The sequence below is a fragment of the Coregonus clupeaformis genome, chromosome 24 (genome assembly GCF_020615455.1).
Source record: "Coregonus clupeaformis isolate EN_2021a chromosome 24, ASM2061545v1, whole genome shotgun sequence".
Taxonomy (NCBI): domain Eukaryota; kingdom Metazoa; phylum Chordata; class Actinopteri; order Salmoniformes; family Salmonidae; genus Coregonus; species Coregonus clupeaformis.
The window spans coordinates 41064901-41076915 of NC_059215.1; the positions used below are offsets into that span (position 1 = coordinate 41064901).

The following is a 12015-nucleotide window of genomic DNA, read 5'->3' on the forward strand; positions in this document are numbered from 1 at the left end:
ACATTAAGGGGCTCATGTGAAATGAAGTCAATTTTGTGTTTTTTGTTTAAATATTCACTGGGGAAACCACAACCAATGCTGCAGTCAACTCAGCTGTGTTTACCAGCTTAATAAAGACTATTGGACAGTATAGTTGGCCTTCTCTAATATCACTCCACTCCATCAATGTCTGAAGTTAAAAAACTTGAGATGAAGAAGAGAGGCCATCAGGACTGAGAGGGTGATAAAGAAGGACTGAGAGAGTGACTAAAGAAACACTGAGAGGGTGACTAAAGAAACTCTGAGAGGGTGACTAAAGAAGGACTGAGAGGGTGACTAAAGAAGGGCTGAGAGGGTGACTAAAGAAGAGCTGAGAGGGTGACTAAAGAAGGACTGAGAGGGTGACTAAAGAAGGGCTGAGAGGGTGACTAAAGAAGGACTGAGAGGGTGACTAAAGAAGGGCTGAGAGGGTGACTAAAGAAGGACTGAGAGGGTGACTAAAGAAGGGCTGAGAGGGTGACTAAAGAAGGACTGAGAGGGTGACTAAAGAAGGGCTGAGAGGGTGACTAAAGAAGGGCTGAGAGGGTGACTAAAGAAGGAAGACGGGATGAGAAAAACATCTTTCTATCATCTCCTGTTTTTTCCCTATCTCAGTCAGAAAGCACTCCTTCAGACATACACTCGCTCAGTCCATCCTCCTCACTAACTCTTTTAAGAGCGGTGTGCTTGCCAAATCCCTCCCCCAGACCCTGTTTCATTGCTGACAGATTCAATTTCCTAAAATAAATACTGCAGAGGTCGCCATGGAAATCATTCCTTTAAGGCCCACTCTCTCAACCCCCCCAGTTGCATTACACTGGGTACTCTGGGTACCGATCCCTCTCATTGCCAGGAATGTAGAGGTGGCCACCTCATCCTTTTTTAGCAAAGATCACATTTGAACGTTAACATTTTCAAGTTGAATCTAGGGCAAGGATGATGGATGGATGGTTCACACATCAACATTACAAAGAGGTTAGGTGCCGTGTTTACAACTGCTATTTTCTTGGGGGGGAAAAGTGTAGAAACTGACCTTGTATCAGCTCTAACTGGCACATAGCACTGCGTAGAGAGGAGCGTTAGCTAGCTGCCATAGTTACAGCAGAGGCCTCCATAATGTTTCAGGTTAACACCTTAAAGTGCATGCTGTTGTGTGCATGTGAGTAGTACACACGTTTCTACAACCGGAATGTTGTACATTATCACCTCCTTAAAACACACCTTTCATGTAATAATAATAATATGCCATTTAGCAGACGCTTTTATCCAAAGCGACTTACAGTCATGCGTGCATACATTTTTGTGTATGGGTGGTCCCGGGGATCGAACCCACTACCTTGGCGTTACAAGCGCCGTGCTCTACCAGCTGAGCTACAGAGGACCACAGAGGACCACCATGTGCAGTGGGCATATATTTTATTACATAACAAATAATTTAGTTGCCACCTTTCGCTCTCACTGTCATTATAAAAGGAAGTCTGCACTAACCTATGCTGGTGAGGTGTGTGTGTCTGTGTGTGTGTGTGGGTCTGTGTTTGTAGGGGGAGGGGGGAGGGGGGAGGGGTGGGGGGTGATCATGAAGAAGACCAGTATATAGTACACAGAGTAAACCATGGAGGGGTAGCAGTCTTTTTTTGAGAGGGCCGTCAGTGGGGGTGGGGAGGATGTTTGGGGAGGCCTGAGGGATTAAAGAGAAACCCCTTCCTTTCCCCCTTACTTTCCCTTCCCCACCCCGCACCCCCCTTTGCCCGCTGGACCGGTCAATGGAGTGCCTCTCTGGCCACCACTGTCTGGGTTCTCCCCCCTCCCTCACATGATGGAGCAGCCCTTGGCCTTATCCTTGCCGAAGGTGGAGGAGAGGAGGTCAGACTTGCCGGGCAGAAAGAGGAGTCTCTTTGAGAGGCGGCGGGCGGGGCTGGGCTTGGTGGAGGGCTGCAGCTTGTTGATGCAGGCCAGGGCTGCAGTACGGAACACACTGTGGATGCTCTTCTCTGAGGTGAAAGCTGAACACTCCAGGTAGGACTCCGCACCTAGCTGCTTGGCCATGGAGGACCCCTGCAACACGATGGGGAAGAACAGGAGTGAGATGGAGAGAAAGAGAGAGCGAGAGAGAGAGAGAGAGAGAGAGAGAGAGAGAGAGAGAGAGAGAGAGAGAGAGAGAGAGAGAGAGAGAGAACGAGAAAGAGAACAAAAGAGAAAAAGAGAGACAGACTCACTTGCTCATGTGAGATGGGTGTCTGCTTCTGATTTGACAGCTCCATAAGCGTGCACACGTCCGTGCGCAGGTCTGTTTTACAGCCTATCAGGAGGATGCGTGTGCTGGGGCAGAAATCCAGGATCTCTGTCTTCCACTGCAACGAAAAGGACATATGACTGTCATAAGGTTGTTATAATGTATCATAACCACAGCTGTAATGTGCATGGTGCACAGAGAGAATGATCATGATGATTGTGATGATGACAAGGATGAGGAGGAAGAAGAAATTGACAACAGCAATGATGTTGATGATGATGATGATCACAATGACAAGGTCCTTACCTTTTTCAGTGCACCGTCAAATGAGTCTGGGCGGCTGATGTCGAAACAGAGGAGCACAGCGTCTGAGTCGCTGTAGCACAGGGGTCTGACATTATCGTAGTATGGAGAGCCTGTAGGGTCAAACAGATCGGCTGGGGTCAGTCACAGGGCTTTCAATAGGACAGTACCAAATGAATGAGACTCCATTAGTTGCAATAAGAATGATTTGTACCAGAACAGTATAAAGACTAGTGATGGGAGAAGAAAGATACAGTTATTGGGATATTATTTTTGACAAAATATCGTATTGTTTTTACAATATTGCAATATTATTTTTACGCTAGTTTGTTGTACCTGTACCAAAACAAGAGAGCCAATTTGTTTTCAGCACTTTCCGTGACTGATCAAAACTTGTTTTCTCATGCTCTCTTGTCCCTCTGCAGCAGACATATGGTGAGCAATATGTTTGGAACATCGAATCGCAATAAAATCACAGTATCGAATCGCAATACATATAGAATCGTGACAATCACAATACGTTTTTTATTTATTTTATTTCACCTTTATTTAACCAGGTAAGCCAGTTGAGAACAAGTTCTCATTTACAACTGCGACCTGGCCAAGATAAAGCAAAGCAGTGCGATAAAAACTACAACACAGAGTTACACATGGGATAAAACAAAACATACAGTCAATAACACAATAGAAAATATATATACAGTGTGTGCAAATGTAGTAAGTTATGGAGGTAAGGCAATAAATAGGCCATAATGCAAAATAATTTCAATGTAGTATTAACACTGGAGTGATAGATGTGCAGAAGATGTGCAAATAGAGATACTGGGGTGCAAATTAGCAAAATAAATAACAATATGGGGATAAAGTAGTTGGGTGGGCTAATTACAGATGGGATGTGTACAGGTGCAGTGATCGGTAAGCTGCTCTGACAACTGATGCTTAAAGTTAGTGAGGGAGATAAGAGTCTCCAGCTTCAGAGATTTTTGCAGTTCGTTCCAGTCATTAGCAGCAGAGAACTGGAAGGAATGGCGGCCAAAGGAGGTGTTGGCTTTGGGGATGACCAGTGAGATATACCTGCTGGAGCGCATACTACGGGTGGGTGTTGCTATGGTGACCAATGAGCTAAGATAAGGCGGGGATTTGCCTAGCAGTGATTTATAGATGACCTGGAGCCAGTGGGTTTGGCGACGAATATGTAGTGAGGGCCAGCCAACGAGAGCGTACCGGTCATCTATAAATCACTGCTAGGCAAATGGTGGGTAGTATATGGGGCTTTGGTGACAAAACGGATGGCACTGTGATAGACTACATCCAATTTGCTGAGTAGAGTGTTGAAGGCTATTTTGTAAATGACATCGACGAAGTCAAGGATCGGTAGGATAGTCAGTTTTACGAGGGCATGTTTGGCAGCATGAGTGAAGGAGGCGTTGTTGCGAAATAGGAAGCCGATTCTAGATTTAACTTTGGATTGGAGATGCTTAATGTGAGTCTGGAAGGAGAGTTTACGGTCTAACCAGACACCTAGGTATTTGTAGTTGTCCACATATTCTAAGTCAGACCCGCCGAGAGTAGTGATTCTAGTCGGGCAGGCGGGTGCAAGCAGCGGGTGCAAGCAGCGGGTGCAAGCAGCGTTTGATAAAAAAAAAAAAAAAAAAACGGACTAAAATCTAAAATCTAAGAGCATGCATTTAGTTTTACTAGCGTTTAAGAGCAGTTGGAGGCTACGGAAGGAGTGTTGTATGGCATTGAAGCTCATTTGGAGGTTTGTTAACACAGTGTCCAATGAAGGGCCAGATGTATACAAAATGCGTAGAGGTGGATCTGAGAGTCACCAGCAGCAAGAGTGACATCATTGATATACACAGAGAATAGAGTCGGCCCGAGAATTGAACCCTGTGGCACCCCCATAGAGACTGCCAGAGGTCCAGACAACAGGCCCTCCGATTTGACACATTGAACTCTATCTGAGAAGTAGTTGGTGAACCAGGTGAGGCAGTCATTTGCGAAACCAAGGCTATTTAGTCTGCTAATAAGAATGCGGTGATTGACAGAGTCGAAAGCCTTGGCCAGGTCGATGAAGACGGCTGCACAATACTGTCTTTTATCGATCGCGGTTATAATATCGTTTAGGACCTTTAGCGTGGCTGAGGTGCACCCATGACCAGCTCAGAAACCAGATTGCATAGCGGAGAAGGTACGGTGGGATTCGAAATGGACGGTGATCTGTTTGTTAACTTGGCTTTCAAATACTTTTGAAAGGCATGGCAGGATGGATATAGGTCTGTAACAGTTTGGATCTAGAGTGTCACCCCCTTTGAAGAGGGGGATGACCGCGGCAGCTTTCCAATCTCTGGGGATCTCAGATGATACGAAAGAGGTTGAACAGGCTAGTAATAGGGGTTGCTACAATTTCGGCAACTAATTTTAGAAAGAAAGGGTCAGATTGTCTAGCCCAGGGCATGGACAAGTTGCAGCAGGGGGGGGGGGCAGAGCTGGTGGCCGGGGTAGGGGTAGCCAGGTGGAAAGCATGGCCAGCCGTAGCAAAATGCTTACTGAAATTCTCGATTATCGTAGATTTATCGGTGGTGACAGTGTTTCCTAGCCTCAGTGCAGTGGGCAGCTGGGAGGAGGTGCTCTTATTCTTATGTGCCGGATACGTATTGTATCCGGCACCTAAGTATGGTGATAATATCGTATTGTGAGGTCCCTGGCAATTCCCATCCCTACTAAAGACCAAGAACGAGGAGTGTTAGGTGCTTGGTGTATTGTAGGGTTGGGTGCTTGAATGCTATAGTAAAGGCCAGGGCTGGGTGCATGGATGCTATAGGCTAAGGTTGGCTGCTGGGTGCTGCCAGACAAAGATGCTTGAGCACTGCTCTCAGACTGTTAGCACAAGTCTGTCCCCCACACAGCACAGGACACCACCCACTCCCCCCTGGTAACTACGGCAACAGCCTTGGTAGACAATGCTTGAATCCAACACTCTATTATACCCCCCCTGTACCCGAACCATTCTCCGCACACACACACACGCTCCAATTTTCTTCCTCCCTCACCCTCCGATCTACAGTAAATCATTTCACTAAAGCCCCACGCCTTCCCACTCAGTAGAATAACTCTCCAATAAATCAAATTAACACACAAACAGACAAACACACACACACAAACACAGAAAGAGTAAGAGAGAGCCACAGTACACAATAACTCTATCCCTATCACACTCCTGCGTTACCCAAAGGGTTTATATTGGACTCCTGTTTGTGCAGAAATCCCACTTGAAATGAGATAGAAGAAAACAAAGATCTCTGTATCAGGGGAGACTCTTTCATAGATTGTTGTGTTTAGAGTGTGTTCTACAGTTGAAGTCAGAAGTTTACATACACCTTAGCCAAATACATTTAAACTCAGTTTTTCACAATTCCTGACATTTAATCCTAGTAAAAAGTCCCTGTCTTAGGTCAGTTAGGACCACTACTTTATTTTAAGAATGTGAAATGTCAGAATAATAGTAGAGAGAATGATTTCTTTCAGCTTTTATTTATTTCATCACATTCCCAGTGGGTCAGAAGTTTACATACACTCAATTAGTATTTGGTAGCATTGCCTTTAAATTGTTGGGGTAGCCTTCCACAAGCTTCCCACAATAAGTTGGGTGAATTTTGGCCCATTCATCCTGACAGAGCTGGTGTTACTGAGTCAGGTCTGTAGGCCTCCTTGCTCGCAAACGCTTTTTCAGTTCTGCCCACACATTTTCTATAGGATTGAGGTCAGGGCTTTGTGATAGCCACTCCAATACCTTGACTTTGTTGTCCTTAAGCCATTTTGCCACAACTTTGGAAGTATGCTTGGGGTCATTGTCCATTTGGAAGACCCATTTGCGACTAAGCTTTAACTTCCTGACTGATGTCTTGAGATGTTGCTTCAATATATCCACATCATTTTCCTTCCTCATGATGCCATCTATTTTGTGAAGCGCACCAGTCCCTCCTGCAGCAAAGCACCCCCACAGCATGATGCTGCCACCCCCGTGCTTCACGGTTGGGATGGTGTTCTTCGGCTTGCAAGCAACCCCCTTTTTCCTCCAAACATAACAATGGTCATTATGGCCAAACTGTTTTATTTTTGTTTCATTAGACCAGAGGACATTTCTCCAAAAATTATGATCTTTGTCCCCATGTGCAGTTGCAAACCGTAGTCTGGCTTTTTTATGGCGGTTTTGGAGCAGTGGCTTCTTCCTTGCTGAGCGGCCATTCAGGTTATGTCGATATAGGACTTGTTTTACTGTGGATATAGATACTTTTGTACCTGTTTCCTCCAGCATCTTCACAAGGTCCTTTGCTGTTGTTCTGGGATTGATTTGCACTTTTCGCACCAAAGTACGTTCATCTCTAGGAGACAGAACGCGTCTCCTTCCTGAGCGGTATGACGGCTGCGTGGTCCCATGGTGTTTATACTTGCGTACTATTGTTTGTACAGATCAACGTGGTACCTTCAGGCGTTTGGAAATTGCTCCCAAGGATGAACCAGACTTGTGGAGGTCTACAATTTTTTTTCTGAGGTCTTGGCTGATTTCTTTTCATTTTCCCATGATGTCAAGCAAAGAGGCACTGAGTTTGAAGGTAGGCCTTGAAATACATCCACAGGTACACCTCCAATTGACTCAAATGATGTCAATTAGCCTATCAGAAGCTTCTAAAGCCATGACATCATTTTCTGGAATTTGCTAAACTTTTTAAAGGCACAGTCAACTTAGTGTATGGAAACTTTTGACCCACTGGAATTGTGATACAGTGAATTATAAGTGAAATAATCTGTCTGTAAACAATTGTTGGAAAAATTACTTGTGTCATGCACAAAGTAGATGTCCTAACCGACTTGTCAAAACTATAGTTTGTTAACAAGAAATTTGTGGAGTGGTTGAAAAATGAGTTTTAATGACTCCAACCTAAGTGTATATGTAAACTTCCGACTTCAACTGTATATGATGCAACACACTAACATGATGCATAACACATAGTGTATGTATGTACAATGTCGACACCTAAACTAAAAAGTAAATTATTCTTATGTTATAAATTGAAGACAATTGCTAAGAAGATCTGTGTGTGCGCGTTGTGTGTGTGCGTATATGCTTGCGGGCCTATGCATCAAAGTGTAAAAGTATGTTAGTATGTTAGTGTTGTAAAGGGAGGTCCCTGTGCTAAAAATAGACGCTGACTGAATGTCCGTCCTCTGTTGTGTTCCGTCATCACTTACCACACCAGCAACAGATTCAATTTCCTCTCCCTGCTTCTCAACCTGCTCCGGAAACGTATTAAACATGAACTAAACCAGGTAATAATGAATTAAGAAAAGCTTCATCTGTGGATGTATGACCTACTTATGCCTCTATGGGTAGTGTGAAATGCATTTGGATGATATAGGATTCCCTCCTGCTACTGTAGGCGTGACACTGTTGTCAGATCCAATCCATTATTAAAAACCTAACAAACATTCTCTTGTGAGGGAGACAATTGTCTGACGTTCACAGGGAACGACTGTATAAACAGTGTGTAAAGGCAAGAGATGAGGCAACTGAATGGTAGCGATTGGACTTGTTTTTCCCGTAGGAGACAATGCCGGCATTGGCAGAGAGGAGCCTAGAGTGATGCAATGCTGGGGAAACAGACAAGAGAGGATACAAGCCCTGATACATCCCCCACACACACCTCCCTTCCCTGGATACACCTCACACACACATACCACCCTTCCCTGGATACACCTCCCACACTCACCTCCCTTTCCTGGATACACCTCCCACACACACCTCCCTTCCCTGGATACACCTCCCACACACACCTCCCTTCCCTGGATACACCTCCCACACACACCTCCCTTCCCTGGATACACCTCCCACAAACACCTCCCTTCCCTGGATACACCTCCCACACACACCTCCCTTCCCTGGATACACCTCCCACACACACCTCCCTTCCCTGGATACACCTCCCACAAACACCTCCCTTCCCTGGATACACCTCCCACAAACACCTCCCTTCCCTGGATACACCAGCCACACACACCTCCCTTCCCTGGATACACCTCCCACACACACCTCCCTTCCCTGGATACACCTCCCACTCACACAAAACTGGGAGAAGGAGGACTCTAAAACCTAATGATAAACTGTTTGCTTGTTGTAGGAGGCTGGAGAGGCAGAGGAAAAGAGAACTAAAGGAGCATCTCACTTTGAGTCTGATCTCTGTGAGAGAGACGGTGAGAACAGGCAGCCGCAGAGCTTGATAATGAACTCAGAGAGGAGCGGCAGGGGGAATCGTTAGGCACAGCAACGCTGTTACACAACACAACACAAAACAACACAGCCCACTCCACAGAAAAGCACAGACAGCAGCCTGACCCTAAGGGAACCTCTGCCTCTCTTCACAAACCCTCAGCCAAGGAAAATAAAGACAAAACATGAGAATAAGAGCAATCTCAGAGAAAATAATTATATGGCCGTTCATGGATTTATCATCAACAGCAAGGCCTTCTCTCTCTCTCCCCACAGACCATCAGTAAACATGATAATAGCGATATATGTATAATCACCAACTTTATTGATAGGACAATCAGAGAAAACCATGATATGGCCATGAACGACAAGAGCACTGCCAGGATAGGATGTTAGAGATAGATACAGAGCTCAGATAGATAGAAGCGACTAGACTCTTTTGTGGAAAAATTTAAGGTGGGAAGAGCTGGGTAGAGCTTTAAAACAAGGTGGGAAAATATAAATGGTCATTATGTAATAGGACTTTCACTATGGAGTGGACGAGCGTCCAGCTTGGTCCATCTCTTTTGAAGATAAACAGACAAAGCGACAGAAATAAATCCTGTGGTGTTTTCTGTTATATACGGCTTTTTGGCCCGTATATAACTCTTCCCACTGGGCACAGACGTCAATTCAACGTCTATTTCTAATTGGTTCAATATAATTTCATTGAAATGATGTGGAAACAACATTGATTCAAACAATGTGTGCCCAGTAGGTTGAGGCTTTGAGGGGAGGTCAGGGATATATTTAGCTCTCTCTCATATGTGCCTTCTATTCTCTGAAACATGCACACACACACACACACACACACACACACACACACACACACACACACACACACACACACACACACACACACACACACACACACACACACACACACACACACACACACACACACACACACACACACACACACACACACACACACACACACACACGCTTCCCACCACTCATGCATAGGCAACCCCCTGGCCATGAAACCACCCCTCTGCAGGCCAACTGCCCCAAAGGAACTCCCTGGAGCCCAATCAGAAAGCCCCATGATAGAGGTTAATCATAGCAGCCCAACTACATGTAACTGGTTGTATTCTGTTGATTATGTTTACTAGTTTCAAGATGTAGAAGGGTCCTACCGTGTCAGTAGGTCACCACAACACTGTGTGTGTGTGTGTGTGTGTGTGTGTGTGTGTGTGTGTGTGTGTGTGTGTGTGTATCGCGCGCTATAGCTGTCATATTTTGATGTAGAGCTGATAAGTTGTTAGACATTCCTCTAGTAAGGGGGTAGATGGGGAGAGGGGGATATCTCTGTCTCCTGAGAATGAGATCACTGTAGTGTCAAATGAATTAGCTAGCCCTACATCATTCTATGCCTTTTAAACATAAATCAAAGGGAGAGGAGACCGAAACAGAGAACAAGCACACAAATGGTCATTTGCATTCAAATGTTGTGTCACCTCTGTCTGAGAAAAAGGCCTTCCTCCACTCTAACTTATCAGACCTCAGTAGCCTACCACAGCACTACCTGTGATAAGCAGCAGGACAACAGTACTGTATAAAAGATTCAACAGATCGCTATCTTAAAGGAAAACAATAATAAACAACTAACCATACAGTATACACTATGATGCTAAATAAGACAGTGAGACAATGGTCAATGGGCCTTTAGTTAGCCTACTGTTGTTTACGCAAAATCTCTGATTGCATTGTTTTCCGGGCGGGTGGGTAAGGAAATGGTAAACTGGAAAGCAAATGCAAGTCAGGTTTTACAGTACAATTACTCTGAAAACTTGAATGTTAAGTCAAATTTCAAATGGCATGCCTTTGGACTCTTGGTTGGTCAAGAGAGAAAGGAATTTCATTTCACGCATTATAAATCTTTTCCACTATATCTACAGGTAGAGCACCTTGTATAGAGAGACATGACATATTATATAACCTTTGTTATAAGACATTATAAAGGCTTATACCTGGATATGCTTAAATAGCTGCTTAAATAACTATAAGGTATACTGGATGTATGCATGGGGAGTGCAGAGTGTAACGCTCACCTGATGTGTCCCAGAGACTGAGCTCCACTCGCTGGTCCTCCAGCTCCAGACACGCTGTATAGTTCTCAAATACTGTTGGAACATATGTCTGTGGATAAGGAAAGGAACGGGTTCATTAGCTATGTATTATAATACAGTCAGTCATTGTGAAATAGTGACCCCAGTAATCATCAGCTGTATTAGATTTACATATAATGATCATCCCAGTCTGTCTGACCAAATAAGGCATCTGAACAGTTTTACCATTTAGAAAGGAAAGCACTTTATACATCTAGTCCGCTCATTGTATTTGGACCAATTCATTTCTATGTCTATTGAAGTAGTCTAAAGTGTAGTATTTGGTCCCATATGCCTAGCACTACATGAAGCGTGTGACTCTACAAACTTGTTGGATGCATTTGCAGTTTGTTTTGGTTGTGTTTCAGATTATGTTGTTCCTAACTGAAATGAATGGTAATTACATAATGTATTCTGTCATTTTGGAGTCACTTTTACTGTAAATAAGAATAGAATATGTTTCTGAACACTTCTACATTAATGTGGATGCTACCATTATTAAGAATAATCATGAATGAATCGTGAATAATGAAAGCACTCCATTTGAAATGAATCTCAACATTCAAGTTCTCAGAGGAATTGTACTGACTTTCCTTTCCAGTTTACTTTAGTCTATCTTTCATCACACGCCCCGAAAACAATGCAATATTAAACTTCTATTTGTTATCATAGAATTAGAATGACATTTCTATGGCTATTATCATCTCTTTATAGCCTATGTATGTAACCTATTCCAGAATGCATTTAGGATATGGGTGTTATAATCCAGTCAAATGTGCCAGGTGTAGAAATTGCATACCTCAGGATAGGAATCCTTGGCCAGGACTTGCAACATTGCCGTTTTTCCGCATTGAACATCCCCAACCAAAACCAGTTTACATCTCGCCACCAGAGGCTGGGTAAGTCTCCTTTCCTTCATTGTGAATACGATTTGGTTGGCAACACAATAAATTGATATGCGAAAGAAAAAAACGTGTAAATCCTCTGTCAGTTATCAGTGCGTTTCTCCGGGATGCTGCTCTCCTGCGATGAAGCTTGCT

The 12015-nt window shown here is 44.2% G+C and overlaps 1 protein-coding gene across 1 annotated transcript; it reads right to left on the reverse strand.

Moving 5' to 3' along the window:
• Positions 1-1564: 1564 nt before the first annotated feature.
• Positions 1565-12015, reverse strand: LOC121538099 (rho-related GTP-binding protein Rho6). The gene is made up of 5 exons (XM_041845876.2): positions 11775-12015; positions 10919-11006; positions 2558-2667; positions 2235-2369; positions 1565-2073 (listed from the first exon to the last, which is right to left on the reverse strand). Exons 1-5 carry the CDS (start codon positions 11892-11894, stop codon positions 1828-1830), a joined length of 699 nt encoding a protein of 232 aa, XP_041701810.1. The 5' UTR covers positions 11895-12015; the 3' UTR covers positions 1565-1827.

Excerpts from the sequence above, each read along its gene's own strand:
- LOC121538099 (XM_041845876.2), bottom strand. The coding sequence starts at position 11,894 with ATGAAGGAAAGGAGACTTACCCAGCCTCTGGTGGCGAGATGTAAACTG. Across the intron at positions 2,668-10,918 it reads CAGTCTCTGGGACACATCAG|GCTCTCCATACTACGATAAT; the intron begins GTGAGCGTTACA and ends TTGACCCTACAG. Across the intron at positions 2,370-2,557 it reads TTGACGGTGCACTGAAAAAG|TGGAAGACAGAGATCCTGGA; the intron begins GTAAGGACCTTG and ends TTTTCGTTGCAG.